The 17,161-nt window shown below is 48.0% G+C and overlaps 1 protein-coding gene and 1 pseudogene across 1 annotated transcript; both read right to left on the bottom strand.

Annotated features, from left to right (window-relative positions):
- Positions 1 to 47: 47 nt before the first annotated feature.
- Positions 48 to 9,189, bottom strand: Gpatch3 (G-patch domain containing 3). Its single transcript, XM_028759847.1, has 7 exons — positions 8,730 to 9,189; positions 6,324 to 6,745; positions 4,402 to 4,576; positions 3,295 to 3,354; positions 1,460 to 1,581; positions 1,076 to 1,203; positions 48 to 705 (listed from the first exon to the last, which is right to left on the bottom strand). Exons 1-7 carry the CDS (start codon positions 9,178 to 9,180, stop codon positions 489 to 491), a joined length of 1,575 nt encoding a protein of 524 aa, XP_028615680.1. The 5' UTR covers positions 9,181 to 9,189; the 3' UTR covers positions 48 to 488.
- A 7,204-nt stretch (positions 9,190 to 16,393) lies between these two features.
- On the bottom strand, positions 16,394 to 16,764 carry LOC114614110 (annotated as a pseudogene).
- Positions 16,765 to 17,161: the final 397 nt, after the last annotated feature.

Genomic DNA, 17,161 nt, shown 5'->3' with positions numbered 1-17,161 from the left:
CGCCGCTGTGTCAGTCTTAAGATTTCCCCAGGCTTCACTAAGGCGGATTTCCATGCCAGGTAAACTGATTTATTCTCTCACAGATCCGTCCCTAGCCAGAGGGTAGAGGTGGTGAGGGACTGCCGACCCTCTCTGGATCAATTCTCTGGTCCCTTTTCCTTGCTTCAGGGAGCTCTCCTTCAGACAACCCCAAAACAGACTTGACTGTGTCACAGGCAGTCTAGATCTTCAGTGTTCTGGGGTAAACCCACACAAGCACTAGGGTTCGGAGACCAAGGAAAGGCCTTTAGGCACAAACACCCCAGAAGACGGAGGGGCTTTTTTGTGAAACCATCTTTGAGGTAGAGAAACAATGGGCACCCGCAGGTTTGCGCCTGTTGCCTAGACTGCTACTCCCAGGCTGTTGGCTGCTTCAGAGGTTCACATGGCAAGACCTGGGTAGAGGGCTATGTCCTTGCCACAGAGTGATCCTGACCAAGGACTCAGGCTCACTCAGGCTCTGAAGGTCTGTCCAAGGCACAGCTAGAACTCTTCACAAAAGTCATATCTGTCCGAAACTTCATGCTGGTGGGTGGCTGGCGCCGGAGCAAGGACTCCCTCTGGTCTTGGGGCAGAGGCTCATCATAGATTGTGGAAATGAGCCCCAAGCCAGTTCCACGGGGCCTCTTCGGTTGCCCAAATGGCTGTAGCTTCTCTCCATGGTATCTGGATAAAACAGGGCTCCTGGTGAGAAGGCTGCTCTCTTCAAATTCAGGTAAAGAGGTTGGCAAGAGACAGGAAGTAACTACTGCATATCTGGTTTGTCCTAGCTGACATAACAGTCTCATGCTGATAGCACTTGGACCCAGAGCAGGGCAGACACTCATTCCTGAGCCATACCTCCAGCACCAAAGACACAGCTTTACCTCCGGAATTCTGCTCTCCAGCCTCTGGAGAGCTGTGTCAGGAACCTGGGAGTTTTCATTCCCACAACAGACTCCCTTGTCAAACCCAAACTCAGACTTGAAGAAATGATTTCCCTAGGGGCCCCATGATCCTTTTAAGTTGTAGGATTGGGTTTAAAATGAAGACTTACCCCAATCCACGCTTGCATCTAGGGTGCTGGCCATCCCCACCCAGGGCCTCAGGCACCCCAGAGCACCTGCTTCCCAGGCCCTGGCCTTCAGCCCAGCCCTGGCGCTCCATCACCTTCCGGCCAATGCCCTGCAAAGGAAGAAGTGAGGCTCCAGAGAAGTGCTCAAGTGTGGCAGCTGGTGCATGTCCATCACTTGGGAGGTGGGAGGAGGAGATTTGAGTTCAAGTTCAGGCTGGGCTACATGAGACCCTGCCTCAAAGGATGTAAGGAGAGAACGGAATGGGGGGAAGGGAAGGAAAGAAGAAGGCAGAGGGGGTATGTTCCTTGGAGTAGGAGAAGTGGGGAAAGAAGGAAAGGCATCTGTGGTTGACCATGCTCACTTACCTTGGTGTGGCGCTCAAAGGTGCCGACTTGGCGTCCTATCACAGAGCCATCTTCCTGACCCTCACGGAGTCTCCGTTCCAGGCGCATTTGGACAGAGTCACGGGCATCCTTGTCTCCACCATCTAAGGGAACACAACCTATTTTGTAAAAGGGTCCCTGTCCCCAGGAGGATGAGGTTCCGGGTCCCCTCACAAGCTTTCTGAGTCATTTTCACAGTGTCCTGTGATCTCTTTTGTGAGCTTGGGGCTCAACAAACACAGGAGCCACAGCTCGCTGCTTCCAGATGACGGGTAGTGCAGAAAAGCTGGAGAGTGGATGCTCTGAGGTCAGAGGGCACTGACCCTCCACAGGACCTGGCTTCGTTTCCCAGCATGCACGTGGCAGCTCACAACTATCTGTAACTCCAGTTCCAGGGGATCTGATGCCCTCTTCTGCACTCCAAGGGTACCAGGCACATGGTATATTTATATGCAGGCAAAACACATATTCGTATAAGACAAAAATAATAAATCTCAGCTGGGCATGGTGGTGGCACACACCTTTAATCCCAGAACTTGGGAGGGAGAGACAGGTGGACCTCTGAGTTCAAGGCCAGAGTTGAGGCTCACTGGTCTACAGAGTGAGTTCCAGGACAGCCAGAGCTACATAGCGAGACCTGATTCAAACATCCTTACCTAAAAAAGGGCAAGAGATTATGGCATACATCTTTAATCCCAGTATTTGGGAGGCAGAAGGAGGAGGATGGGTGTCTGTGACTTGAAGGCCAGCCTGCTCTACATAGCAAGTTCTTGGATAGCCAGGGCTACACAATGTCTCAAAAACCAAAACAAAATTAAAAAAAAAAAAAATTCCAGGTTGTTTCTCACTTTAGAATTATGAACTGACCAAAATCCAAACGTCTAGCTACTTAGAGCCAGGTCCCCCAGAACCCACTGAGGGGCTCTCACAGGCCTGTCACAGGGAGTCAAGGGCCTGCTGACCCCCAGCATTTAAACTCAACTATAGGTAGCGAGTACTCTCAGGTAGAGATGGTAAGTACTGGCAGCCTCTTTCTACAGGCTCTACACCTGCAGATCCTGCGGTTTGAAAGCACTCAGAAAACAACTGCATCTGCACCAACACGCGCAGACTCCCCATGCCTGTCATTATTCCCCGAGTAATACAATCCCAGAGGATCCATATTCTAGAAAACATCTGCAGAGAATTTGTTGGTTCCTTTTGAGTTAGGATCTCACTCTGTTGCCCAGTATGGTCTCAAACTTGCAGGAACCTTCAGATTTCACTTCCCCAGTACAGGAATTCCAAGTGTACATGACTTCACCATGGCTGGTGAGTATTTTTTTTTCCTGGTGCTGGAATTGAACCCAGGGCTTCACATAGGCTACGAAAGTACCAGTGAGCTATAGGCCCACCCCTTGATAACTTTTTTTGTTCGTTTGTTTTTCAAGACAGGGTTTCTTTAGCTCTGGCTGCCCTGGAACTCACTTTGTAAACCAGGCTGGTCTCAAACTCACAAAGATCTACCTGTCTCTGCTAGGGTTAAATGCCTTCACCACCACTGCCTGGCAATAATTTTCTTTAGAGAGATTATTTTAAGTATGCATGAGGATGTGTGTAGGTCTAACCAAATAACATACCACCGTGTAAGCAAGCATCTGCTGCAGATTTTGGTGTCTATGAGGGCTCTAGAACCATCTCCTCTGAGCACACTGAGAAAGAGTGACAGTGGGTTGGTTGCCCCTGGTTCCCCGACTTGGCCTCTGACAAGCGGGTGTGGCTAGCATACAGGACTAGGGCACTGGTTCCTCCCAGGACTGCTACCCCTCGCTCAGTACCTGTGTCGTAGTAGACACTCATGTCCACGTCCCAGTCATCGGCCGTCTGCTCATCAAAATCTACAGGGATAAAAGCATACGGAGGCATGGGTTAGCGACTCGGAGTTCTTTGGTTCTTGGACTAGGGATCAGTGCCAGGACCTTGAGCAAACTAAAAATGCTCTACCATCCAAGTCCATGTGCCCCCAACGACTCCCAGATGCGTTTCAAGCTAAATCTCAAGTCAGACAAATATTGCAGATTCTAGTCCACCAATTCCCCCATTTCAAAATAGGAAGACCAGACTACAGTTAGATAGAGAAGCCATTTCCTAGCTTTTTTTTACACTGTCAGGAAATCTATCATGTGGAGTGGAGACCCCCAACCTTGGTTTGACAGCCCTTGTCTGGGCACCAGCCTAATGGTCTGGGTCCTAAACGTCCCCACAGACCCACGTGTTAAAGGCCTATTCCCAGGTACAGTGGGAAGCAATGAGAGGTGGAGCTTCAGCGGCCAAGCCAGCGCTTCGAGCCATCTTTCTAGACGCCAAGGAGCCAGGCACCATGTTTGAACTGAAGCGCATGGTGGAGGGCATCCTCAAGCAGCTGCCAGAGGAGCTGCAGCTGTACAAGATGACGTTTCAAAGCTCTGCGCACAGAGTCCTTCTCCAGCACTCCAGAGCTTCCCAATGTGATGAAGCCACAGGATTCTGGAGGCAGTGCCAATGATCAAGCTGGGCAGTGAGGGCCCTAGGCCTACCCCCAGAGAACCATTCCTCCAATAAAAAAAGATTTGGCTGTCAAAAAAAAAAAAAAGAAGTGGCACTTTATTCACACCCTCAAAAGGGACTGTGGGACCCAAGTTTCTTTTCCCTTCAGTCACACCCTCAAAAGGGACTGTGAGGCCCAAGTTTCTTCTCCCTTCGTTCTCCTGTGCACCCCAGCCATGAGGTGAACAGGCTTCCTGCATCACATGCTCCAATTATAACGTGCAGCCTCACCACAGGCATGAGAGCCCACTGCCATGCCTTGAGACCTCTAAACTGAGCCAACCCTCTTCTTTTTAGGAGTTAATCCATCTCCGGTGCTGTCACAGCAACCACAAGCCGCGGTAGACGCCTGGCCTCACCTCCTTCCTCCTCCTGCCAGAACTGAGCGTCGGTGTAGAACACGAGGCCAGAGCCGCCCTTCTCCCACTTGAGCTCAATCTCCTCCTCGAAGAGCCGCTCAGCAGTCCGCTCCTGCCCGGTCACGTCCTCGTGCAGAGCTTCGTGTCGCTCCCACTCCTCACCCCGGTCATCGTCCTGGGAGAAGGAGAGGGAGAGGCGACCTGTATCCCACTTCCTAGAAGGAAGGAGTTTCTGGGCCCAGGAGGGGACATGGGACCTGGACCTCCACAGGATGCCTTCAGGAGGCAGCATATTTAGACCTTACAACCCTGGCCGTCCTGTTCACGCTTATGTTCTGTGCTTTCGGCCAGCAGTTCCTCCCCACACTCCCTTTGCTGCTCTACTCGATCACAGCCCCATGCTGAGCTCTGCAGCCTGCACAAAGCCCACTGAACACACAGCTCTCACTGTGGTGCTAATCAGTACACAACATTTAAGCCTTTCTAAATTACGTCATGAAAAAGAAGGGACAGGACAAGCATTATCTCCTGCTGGTCAGGCCCTTCCTCTAACTGGGCTCCTGGAATCATCCCATTTTATCTATGCCTAGGTTCAGACATAAGGTGATTTGCCCACAACACTAACTATGCCAAGGGCACCAGAACCAGCAGACAAACCCATGGTGTCACCCCACACAGCTTTCCTGTGCTTTCTCCTTTCAACACTCGGGTTCTTTAAGGACAGGAAATGGATAGGAGACCATCTTTAGAACTGAGTACTGATCCTTGCTAAAATGTGCTTAACTGTGCAACGACAGCGTGATTCTTGCCTTAACTCCTCGGGTTCCCATCCTGGTTAACCCCTAAGATGCTGCAGGAACCAAGGCTGAAGAGCTAGAAGGAGGTAAGGCCAGATATCAGGTGTAGTCAGAGGGACGACACCGGAGCTCAGAAGCTCAGTCAATAAATGATAAAAGGCTTCACGACAGACTTCATCACTTGATTCTATTTTGGTGACTGACACTCAGTGCACTGACTTGAGGCCAGAACAGAGACAGACTAAGAGAGCCAGGGAAAGCAGAGGTTGGAGAAGCCTCAAGAAGGAAGCGGGCTGCCATCCTGACTCTACTCCTAACCTCCTCACATGCTCTTGGGTAAATTCTTATACATCTCTTGCTCAGTCCCTTCCATCTATGAAAAGGAGCCTATGTATGGAAGACAATACATTTGACAATCTTTTGATAAGAACTCTGGACCATGGGGCTGGAGAGATGGCTCAGCGGTTAAGAGCACTGACTGCTCTTCCAGAGGTCATGAGTTCAATTCCCAGCAACCACATGGTGGCCCACAACCATCTGTAATGGAATCTGATGCCCTCTTTGGGTGTGTCTGAAGACAGTGACAGTGTACTCGCATATATAAAATAAATCTTAAAAAAAAGAACTCTGGACCTTGAAAAAGGCATAAAATGCACGTGTAAACGGAATCTTACATTCACTGTTGGAGAGCATCTACTCTGTGGAGGAGCCTCAGTCATACACCTGACTGAAGAACCTTGGCTTATCTTTTTTTGTTTTGTTTTTTTGAGACAGGGTTTCTCTATGTAGTTCTGGTTGTCCTGGAACTCACTCTGTAGACCAGGCTGGCCTCGAACTAAGAAATCCGCCTGCCTCTGCCTCCCAAGGGCTTATCTTTAAAAAAAAAATCAGAATCTCATGTGATCCAGGCTGGGTTTGAACTCTCTATGCAGCTGAATATGACTTTGAACTTCTGATCTTCTTGCCTCCACCTCCCCTAGGGTTAGGATTACAGATGTGTACCACCCTGCCAGGTTTATGCAGACTAGGATTCAAACTCAGGGCTTGCTGCTTGCTGGGTAAGCATCCCACCAAATGAGCTCCATACCCAGCCCTGGCCTGGCCTCTGCAAAGTGCTAGACTTACATCTTCTGAGCCAGACTCCTCTTCCTCTTGCTGCCCTTCATCCTCAGGCTCATCAAAGGAGCTTGCTGCTGGGTCTTCCAAGCAGGTTCCCTGGGGGATCTCCTCCCCTTCTGCTGTGTACACATGCTCTTCTTGCTCCACAGTCTCTGAGTCCTCATAGAGAAAGGGCACATTGCCATAGCGCCGGGAGGAGCCCGTCTTGGGGAACTGGAGCTGGAGCTGGGTAATGATTCGAGGTGGCAGGCGGCAGGACCGGATCAACTCTAAAAAGACCCGCAGGGGGGTGCCCACATTGCCATTGGGCATCAGCACTGGTGGATTCAGTTCTGGGAGCTGCTTTAGGTCAGCCAGGGTAAAAGCTTCATTCTCTGCCCTTCGACTCTGTAGCTCCTTCCGGGTCTTAAAGGGAAAGGACCCCAGATCTTAGGAAGGAGGGAAAAGACTGGATGTCAGAGCCCTAAACGATTTTTATCAATATTCAAGCCAGAAGTAAATCCCAGTTTAAACATGTTTCCTATCAGACATCAAGTAAGTGAGGCAGGAGGATCTTGAGTTAGAGGCCAGTTAGGCTAAAACATAGTAAGACTTATTTCTTTAAAAATAAAAGGCTAACAAGATGACTGTACCACAAGTTGTCCTCTGACCTCCACATTAGTGTCATGTGCATCCTCTACCCCCACACATAAATGTAACCCTAACACCTGGTCTGTGCATATGCCTAGGTGTACATTCCTAGAGGAATGCACAGCTTTCTTCAGCACTTGCTTCCCGATGACCAGCCTTTACTGGTAGAACCACTACCTCCCAACTACATTCCAACCCTGAGCTGTCTCCCACTGCACATATCTGGTGCTCCAGACACAAACTGGGTTTTTTAATGTGGACTGATTGGTGCTTTGCCTGCATGTGTGTCTGTGTGTTGGATCTGCCAGAACTGGAGTTACAGACAGTTATGAGCTGCCATGTGGGTGCTGGGAATTGAACCCAGAGCCTATTGGAGAGGAACCCAATGCTTAACTATCTCTCCAGTCCTGATTTTTTTTTATTGCTGTTGTTTCTTTATTGTGTGTATGCACATTACAGTGTACCTATGGAGACCAGGATATAACTTGCTAGAGTTGGTTCCTCTCCTTCTACTATGTGGGTCCTGAGATCCAAGTCAGGTCTTCAAAGCTGATAGCAAGCACCCTTACTTGATAAGTCATCTTTCTTGGTAGCCAGGATTGTTCTGAGAAGTCCGTAAGAAAATGATGGACTAGTCAGATATGGTGGCATACACTTATAATCCCTGCATGGGAGGCATAGGCAGGAGCCCAACAATATTTCTTTTGTTTTTTATTTTTGAGGTAGGCCCTGTCTGGTCTGAAACCAGACACGTAAACCAGGCTGGCCTTGAACACAGAAATCTGCTTGCCTCTCCTGGGATTAAAGGGGTTCACTACCACACCTGGTTCAAGGTCATTGGAACTTTCACAGAGTGTGAGGCCAGCACAGACTACATGAGAGAGAGAGACACACAGAGGCAGCTTATGCGGTATGTCTTGACAAGACACTGCTCCTAAAGACTCCACTTAATCCAGAGCCTGCACACAGATATGCGCAGCTCTTTCTATGAGGATGGCTGCTCGGCAACTGCTCAACCCTGAGCTGATACCAGCTTTCATTTTTATTTTATACGCTATTTTTTTTTTAATTTTTTGAGACAAGGCCAGAGCTACATAGTCTTGGCTGGCCTGGATCTCACTTTGTAAACCAAGCTAGGTGAGAACTACAGAAATCTACCTGCCTCTGTTTCCCAGGACTAAAGACATATGCCACCACTCCTGTTAATGACTCTTAAGGACAAACTGTTTCAAAATAATTTATTTAAACCTCTCCATTTGGCATTTTAAAACACCTGGCTCCCTTTTCCTCAATGGGCACACTTGTGCTTCCCCCAGTCCCCTCTGCCCCCTGCTGCCTCCTTTGGCCTACTGTCAGGCTACTGGTTAAGTCCTGCAGTAAGCCCCCAGCTCTCGAGTTAACTCTTTCCTCTGCAGAGCCTATCTTCCAGTTGCTAGGTTAGGTTAGAAGAAACCAAATTTCCTTTGTTTATTACAAGATAAGGTTCCTTTGTGTAGCCCTGGCTGTCCTGGAATTCGCTCAGAGATCCTCCTGCCTCTGCCTCCTGAGTGCTGGGATCAAAAAAGGCGTTCCTTAGTGCGCCCGGCTCCTTATGTCCTTTTTAAGAAATCATGTCAGTGCAAAATCAACCCCTCAGAGAAATGGTCCTTAAGAAGGGATAGATTTGAGACTTATATATATCTAGATCTCGGTTGTTTTGTTTTGCCTTTTAAGTCCTTGAGTAAAACTAACATGCAAATTGGGCTGAAACCTCAAGTCCGGTCCATTCCCTCTTCCTCTTACCTGAAGCCTCAGTGGGTAGCCTAAGCCTGCGGATGAGACAACGACCGGGAAGCCAGGTCCCCTGAGAGTCCAGCCACCGGCGACCCGAGTACATGCGAAGCAGCCGCTGAGCTTGGGCTATTCCCCTCACCGAGACGATGCAGCAGCGAGTGCGGGTCTGGACCGCAGCAGAGTCCCGGGCGGGGACAGCGCGGGGATCGGAGGCTGTAGCCTGGGCGAGAACCGGATCTTCAGCAGCAGGGTCGGGGGCAGCTCGGGCCGCGTCGGGACTCGCCTGCGGAGGGCCTCTCTCGGGCCGGTGCCGGTAGTGAAAACACAGAAAACCTCCGCCGCGCTGTTCCCGGAACTGGCTAAAGTAGCTCCGTAACTGAGCCGAGCGTAACACAGCGGGGATCCCACTCACCACCAGGTAGACAGCGGACTCTTCCTCCGGCTCCATGGGCGTCGCCATCTTGGACTGTCACATGACTACGTGGCGTCAATTCTCGCGAGAACACCAGGTCTCGGGCTCTGGAGTCCGCGTTTGATGATCGCGGAGTCTGTGGCGGTTTGATACTTCAAACTTTGTTTAGTTGCTCTTGGGCTGTGTGTCCAGTTCCACAGAAGATAGGAAACTCGTGCGACGGGCTGGGCTGTATCTCAGAGATAGCTGAGATGGCCCAGCATGTGAGAGGCTCTAAGGAGGAACCAGTGTGGAGCACCGGGATGCTGAGCGGGAGGTGGCGGGAGTCTGCTGCAAAACTGGACGACATAGGATTAACCCAGCCAGTGCTACCTAACGAGTCTGAAGTAAAAAGGTGAAAAAGCCGGGCGTGGTGCCTCACGCCTTTAATCCCGGCACTCGGGAGGCAGAGGCAAGCAGATCTACTCGGTCAACGTAGAGCCTGAGACAGGGCTATGGAGAGAGGGCCTGTCTCGGGGCGGGGGACGGGGGAGATGAAGAGATGTCCCGGTAATTAAGAGCGTTTGCTGCTCTTACAGAGTACTTGGGTTGGACTTCCAGCACCCACATACGAGACAGCTCACCCATCCATAACTCCAGTTTTACGGGATTGGATACCCTCTTCTGACCTCTAGAGGGACCAGGCACTTAGTGTTGCACATACATCCATGCAGGCAAAACTCTCATACAGATACATTTATCTTTAACAAAAAGATTTTTTTTTTTTTTGAGACGGGGTTTCTCTGTTGTAGCCCTGGCTGTCCTGGAACTCACTCTGTAGACCAGGCTGGCCTCGAACTCAGAAATCCGTCTGCCTCTGCCTCCCAAGTGCTGGGATTAAAGGCGTGAGCCACCACTGCCCGGCTAAGATTTTTTTTTTTTTTAAGTACAAGTACATACATAGACATAGACGACTATTCCTAGAGCCATAGGCTGTTAGATGAAAACCGTATTACCAGCAGTGGACGACGTCTCCCTACAAGGTGTTTGTGTCGCTCACAAACAGTATAGCTCTTGTGTTTGTGTGTGCAGTGTTCAGGGAGGCCAGAGGAGGGCATTGAATCCTCTGGATCCATTTTTAAATTTATAGCAACAGCAGTTCTGCCCAAAATTAGGCCCTTCAACTTCCTGTCATGGAGGGGGGAAAGGCTCATGAGACCCCACCCCTCTCTAAGAATTTTTATATAGTTGATGGTGGATGGTGGGTGTGTTTCTGCTCGGATGAAAGGGTACACTGGAACTCAGAAGCCTAGGAACCAGGGAAAAGGTATTCCAGTGGAAGGGCATCCAGGCGCATGGGAGCCAGGAACCTTACAGATCTGAGAAGTCTCCTCAGCAGAAGCATTGCAGCTCCAAGGGGAGGGTATCCCCAGCTGAGCCGAGGAGCTCAGGAGCCTCAGCCCCAGTCCACATCTTCGCTTCTTCCCTTCTTCTCGTCATGACTTCTTGCGACAAGAAAGTAACACCAGGAACCAAAATCTCATGAGAGAGATATATTGGAGGGTCCAGGGTGTGAAGAGCTGAATCCAGAGATGGCTGCCCTCTGCTCCTGGGAGAGGACACCGGGGAGCTGGACAAAGGGCAGAGATTGTATAGATTTCTTTCTTTCTTTTTAAAAATTATATATGTGAGTACACTGTTGCTCTCTTCAGACACACCAGAAGAGGGCATCAGATCTCATTACAGATGGTTGTGAGCCACCATGTGGTTGCTGGGAATTGAACTCAGGACCTCTAGAAGAGCAGTCAGTGCTCTTAACCTCTGAGCCATCTCTCCTGCCCTTTTATAGGACTTATTAGAGGGCGGTGTTTTTCAGGGCAGAGATTTCCAGATTTAGAATAAGTGGAATTTCAAGTCCTTAGCTTGGGGAGCTCAGAGATTGAGACTTTTTTCACCCCCTTTTCCCTTAATCAGGCCTATGAATTAGGATGGAAAATCCTTCTCAGCTGCAGATGGCATTGACTGAGGCCCCATCTTTGGGAGGCTGTGGACAGCTCCTGCGGGACAGCTCCTCATAATGGCAGTAGGCTGAGGCAGGAAAGGTGTCACCGTGGACAGCTCCTGCTTGGGTGTGGGGAGGAAATGCTCTACTGTGGACAGCTCCTGTGATGGTTGCAAGCTGAGATGTTGTAGTGCCACCTGACAAGAGCCGCCGTTTTTTGACAGCTCCTGTGGCGGCATAGAGAGGGAAGAAGGGGCTGATGGCCACTTTGTTTTTTTTTTTTTTTTTTTTGGTTTTTTGTGACAGGGGTTCTCTGTGTAGCCCTGGCTGTCCTGGAACTCACTCTGTAGACCAGGCTAGCCTTGAACTCTCGAACTCAGAAATCCGCCTGCCTCTGCCTCCCAAGTGCTGGGATTAAAGGCATGCGCCACCACCGCCCAGCCTGGTGGCCACTTTGAATAGTGGTGGATAGTCCTTATAACTCCCCAAGTAAACAATGGAGGCTGGAGAGATAATTCAGTGGTTAAGAGCCAGAGGATGCAGGTTCAATTCCTAGCACACACAGGGCAGTTCACAACTGGATGCCAGTCCAATGCCACCTTCTGTCCTCTTGAGGGTGCCAGCTATGCATATGATCCACAGCTAAATTTGCAAGCAAAACAATACATACAAAATAAAATTAGAATAAAATTTAGAAAATAAGCAACTCACAAGTCTCAGTTCCTAAAACGTACAAGATTCACAAAGTCTCCTCTTCAAGCATATATGAGCAATAAGGACTGCTGGAGAGAAGAGATTTTCCAACTTATCCAGCTGCCTTCAAGTCCAGCAGAGAACTCCAGGGATGCAGCTTTTATAAGTCATACTTGGGTGACTTTTCAGTAATGCAACTGACTGACTTTGAGTCATCCATGCTCCTATATGTAACCCCAATAAACTCATTGGTTCACCAAGTTAGACATAGGGCAAATCGTTGCTGGTTAATTTTATGCAGACTTTGGTCTGTCATTGGTTCCCTGTCTAGAACAAGTAGACACTTGTTTTCTCTTTTATTTTTATTTATTTTTTTAGTATAGAATAGAGTTTATTCAGGGCATGGGGAAGGGAGTTAAGAGGGTAGTAGAGGCAGAGAGAAGGAGAGGGAGAGAGAGAGAGAGAGAGGAGAGAAGTAGAGGCTGGCCATGAGCATGTGGAGAGAGGGGGAAGGGAAAGGAGAAGGAGTGAGGGGACAGGGCAGGAACAAGAAGGCAAGAGAGCAGGAGATTAAGAGCTTTTTTTAAAAAACATTTTTTAAAATTTTGGGTAAGTTTTGTTTGAGTAATCCTTGTTAGCACAAATTATGACTTTTTATTTTATGTATGTAAGTACAATGTCACTCTCTTCAGACACACCAGAAGAGGGCATCAGAATTGAACTCAGGACCTCTGGAAGAGCAGTCAGGGCTCTTAACCACTGAGCCATCTCTCCAGCTCCCGACAATTGTTTTCACTTCCCTCAGAAAAATCACACTAAAGGGAGGAAGAGACTTTTCTACAGCAGTGTAACCACTGGTAAGGGGTCAATACTCCTGTAAACACCCCTCTCCCATGTTCCTATGAAGGGCCTGAATAGAAACTCATTGGTTCACCAAAAACAAACAAAACCCATTAAGTATAAGGGGTTAGGGGCTGTAGAGATGGCTCAGCAGTTAAGAGTGCTTTTTGCTCTTACAAAAGACCTGAGTTTGATACCTAGCACCCACAAGGCAGCTGACAACTGTCTACAATTCCAGTTCTGCAAATGGCACATTCTGGGACTGCCCCCCCCTCCCTGGCTGCATAGCAAGTCTAAGACCAGTTTGAGCTTGTGAGACTCTGCCTCAGAAAAAAAGAAAGGTCTCATATGTGTTTGTTATGAGAATTTTTGACAGTGTAGTGCTTGACCAGAGAGCCCTGTGATCTAGCATGGCATTGAAGGGTAAGAACCCCAGATTGTGGCCAGGCACCTTTAATCCCAGCACTTGGGAAGCAGAGGTAGGCGGATTTCTGAGTTTGAGGCCAGCCTGGTCTACAGAGTGAGTTCCAGGACAGCCAGGGCTACACAGAGAAACCCTGTCTCGAAAAACCAAAAAAAAAAAAAAAAAAAAAAAAAGAACCCCAGATTGTTATTCTGTATTCCAGAACAGAGTTCACTGCAAAGAATCAGTTCTATTCATTGGATTTATGTAAGAAACACGTGAACGTTGTTTACCCGTGATGAAACCAGACAGATTCCAAATTCCAGTTCTTTGCTTCATAAAAGCTTAGTTGACCTTCTTGTCCCTGCCCACTAAGCTTTGAATGAACTTCCTTCTTTCCCTCCCCTGGGTCTCTGACCTTGAGCCAGCTCTTCCGTCTTCTTCCTCAAAAGCCCCTCATGGGAATGGGCTGGATTTGGAGCCAAATATTTCTCATTTCCTGACTCCAACAACACGCTGTGTTTCCGCTGCTTGCCCCACTTCCTCTCCCAAAGCTTTTCCTGGCCTGTTAACTCTCTCCTGTGATAGAAACCCCTGGAGACCTTGGAGATGTCGTTGTCAGATTTCGGAGGCTCCGGAACCACTGCCTTCCTCAATGCGATGGTTTCTGAGCCCTGGTAACTGCAGTAGCTCCTTTCTCCCCTTGTTAATAACCCTTAACCCCTGATAGATCTGTTTTCTTTTTCTTCACTTATCTGTATATGCCAGTATTTATAGCTGATATGTTCGCAAGGTTTTGTGAAACATTAGCATTTTGTACTAATAACCTCAGATTAGGAAGTCAGAAACCAGAACTGTTCCATTTATATAAAGTTTGACCTTACAAACTAAAAACAAAATTTAGGGATGCATAAATAAATATTCTTTAAATTCGAAAAACAACTCAGGACATGCAAGTGATCTCAGCGCCTGGGAGGGCAAGGTAGGAAGCTGACAAGTTCAAGGCCAGGCTGGGCTACAGAGCATGGACCTGTCTCAAATAGGGGGTGGGGCGGGTAAGGTGAATGACAGAAAGAAAGCAAAACTCAAAGAAATTATTAACTGAAATTCAGGGTAGTCGTTAGCTTCGGGGGCAATGATGAATTGAGAAAGAGCCCTCAAAGTTGGCAGAGGCAGTACCACAATGGCAAGGGGCATTATGCTGGTTTGTTTGTTTGTTTGTTTGTTTTTTGTGTCTAGTAGATATAATTTATAGACAATTTTTAAAATTATTTATCTTTATTTATTTGTTTATTTTGGACTTTTGAGACAGGGTTTTTCTGTGTAGGCCTGGCTATCCTGGAACTTACACTGTAGACCAGACTGGCTTCAAACTCCCTCTGCCTCCCAAGTGCTGGGATTAAAGGCGTGTACCACCACTGCCCAGTCTAATGTTTGCTTTCTAAGAAGATTTGCTTATTTATTTATTTATTTATTTATTTATTTATTTATGTTTTTTATGATATGAGTGCTTTGTTTGAATGCTTGAATTAACACCAGAAGAGGGTATTGGGTCCCAATATAGACATTTGTAAGTCTCTATGTGGGTACTGGGAATTGAATTCAGGACCTCTGGAAGAGCAGCCTGTGCTCTTAACCGCTGAGCCATCTCTCAAACCCCAGTTTTGTTTTATTTTTTTATTATATGTTTATGTATTTGTGTACCATATTTGTTTAAGTACCCCTGAAAGCCGGAAGAGGATTTCAGATCCATTGGACCTGGAGTTAGTTACACAGGCATTTGTGAGCCGCCAAATGTGCTGCGGATTAGCCTCGGGGCCTCTAGGGCAGCTGTTAGTGGCCAAGCCATCTCCTTGGCCTGGTCACGGTTTTGTATTAGTTTATTTTATGCATATGTTTTGTCTGCCTGTATGTTTGTGTACCATTTGCCTGCCTGATATTTTTGGAGTGCAGAAGACAGTATGGGATCCTTTGGAACTGAAGTCATAGATGGTTTTGAGCTACCATGTGGGTGCTTAGAAATGAACACTGAACAATCTCTTCAGCCCCACCCCAACATCGTTTTTGGGTTTTTGGAGAGAGTGTTTCACTATGTAGCTCAGGCTGGCCTCCAAAGTGCTGGGATTAAAGTAGTGCACAACTATACTAGGATAAAAAAAAATGTTAAGATGTGATATATATATATATGGTAGCTGTCTTCAGACACACCAGAAGAGGGCACTGGATCCATGTGGTTGCTGGGGATTGAACTCTGTTCCTCTGGAAAAGCAGTCAGTGCTTTTAACTGCTGAGTCATTTCTCCAGCTCATCCCCCTCTTTTTTTTTTTTTTTTTTTTGACAGGGTTTCTTTGTGTAACCCTGGCTGTGCTGGAACTTGCTCTGTAATCAGGGTGGCCTTGAACTCAGAAATCCACCTGCCTCCCAATGCTGGAATCAAAGGTGTGCATCACCATAACCAACTGGAAAAGAAAAATTCTCTTAAGACAAAATCTTGCTATGTCCAGGCTGCTGGGAACTCACAGCAATCCTCCTGCCTCAGCTTACCAAGTGCTGGGATTACAGTCATACACCATCAGGCCCAACCTAAAAGGGAAAAAAAGAAAAAAAGAACTCTAATGACTGTTCATGTTTGGATTTTATTTGTTTTTAGTACCTTGTGTGCGAGATTGACATATAGGGACGAACGTGCCACGGCACTCTGGAGGTCAGAGGACAGCTTGGTGGCATTCACCTTCCATCTTTACATGAGTCCCTGGGATAGAACTCAGGTATCTAGGCAATAAGTACCTTTCCCAATGAACCATCTCACCAAACAACCACCTATTTTAATGTCTGGATTTTAAAATCTGATAGAAATATGGATTGGTGCAACCACCTTGAAAAACTGTCAGGCTCTAATAAAGCTGGGCATCCAGCTGTCACTTGGTAGTCCTTCTTCTGAGTCCCAATAGATCTATAAACAGCTGTATATTTTAACATATGCAATGAGAGTTGGGAAATGTCTCAGGAAGTAAAGAGCTTGTTCTGCTTGTGTAGGGACCTAAGTCCTCCTCCTCTTCCTCTTCCTCTTCCTCTTCCTCTTCCTCTTCCTCCTCCTCCTCCTCCTCCTCCTCCTCCTCCTCCTCCTCCTTCTTTAGCACAAACACGTTTATTTACTAGCCAAAGGAATGGTCCTGGGCAAACCAATAGTTTGACATGGGTTTCATGTAAAGTGTTTGTAATAAAGAGAACTGAATAGTCATGAAAAATAAAACCAAAGAAGTGAAGCCGTATGGGTATTTATGACCTGCTCCTTGACTTGAGCTTCTTCACTCTGGCAGCTGGCATCCTGTCCAGGATGATGATCATTGCACCTTCTCATAGATCCGAGTGCAGGTAGCATTGTTCATGACATTCCACCACCATCCTTCAGCTTTCTTGTCATCGTGCTTTCCTTCCCGTCCCATTTCCGGTGCTGGACCAGGGCACCAGCATTGAAGGTGCAGACTGTCTCGGTTTTCCTGCCATCCGCCGTAGTATCATCAAACTTCTCCCCCAGGGTACAAGAGAACACCGCCGTCTTCACTCGGTTTTGACCGTGATGTTGTTGCCATCACAAGTAATGATACAGTCTGGTTTGGCCATGGCACCCATCTTCCTAAGAGCCGGTCCTACTAGCTCTTTCATGTACTCCTCAAAGCCGTAGCTTCCTTTCGAGGTCCTTAAGGCTGGCCATGGCAGGAGGGAGAGCACAAAAGCAGCAATGAAACGCAGTGGAGGGAGCGCTGTCTAAGTCCATCTTCTTAACTCCGAGTAAACAGCAGACATTAACAAGTCGCACCTATAACACCACTGCTAGAGATAGGCAGGTCCACATCACAGCTGGCCAGCCAGTGTGCTTGATAAAGCAAGCTCCAGGTTCAGCAAAAGACCATGCCTTATAAAGCCAGATCTACAGAGCTAGTTCTAAGCCGGTCAAAGCTATACAAAGAAACCCTGTCTCAAAAAGCCAAATTAAAAAAAAATGTGAGCCGGGCGGTGGTGGCACACGCCTTTAATCCCAGCACTTGGGAGGCAGAGACAAGTGGATTTCTGAGTTTGAGGCCAGCCTGGTCTACAGAGTGAGTTCCAGG

The sequence above is a fragment of the Grammomys surdaster genome, unplaced genomic scaffold (genome assembly GCF_004785775.1).
Source record: "Grammomys surdaster isolate TR1022 unplaced genomic scaffold, NIH_TR_1.0 126313, whole genome shotgun sequence".
NCBI classification, from domain to species: domain Eukaryota; kingdom Metazoa; phylum Chordata; class Mammalia; order Rodentia; family Muridae; genus Grammomys; species Grammomys surdaster.
The sequence above is the reverse complement of the archived record's forward strand: the minus strand, read 5'-3'. Positions and strand labels throughout refer to the sequence as shown.

What these genes read in the sequence shown, in the direction of transcription:
- Gpatch3 (XM_028759847.1), bottom strand. Translation starts at nt 9,180, where the DNA reads ATGGCGACGCCCATGGAGCCGGAGGAAGAGTCCGCTGTCTACCTGGTG. An exon ending in GCTACCCACTGAGGCTTCAG is followed by an intron (nt 6,746 to 8,729) that starts GTAAGAGGAAGA and finishes CTCCTTCCTAAG; the next exon opens with ATCTGGGGTCCTTTCCCTTT. An exon ending in AGATGCAAGCGTGGATTGGG is followed by an intron (nt 706 to 1,075) that starts GTAAGTCTTCAT and finishes TGTTTTATCCAG; the next exon opens with ATACCATGGAGAGAAGCTAC.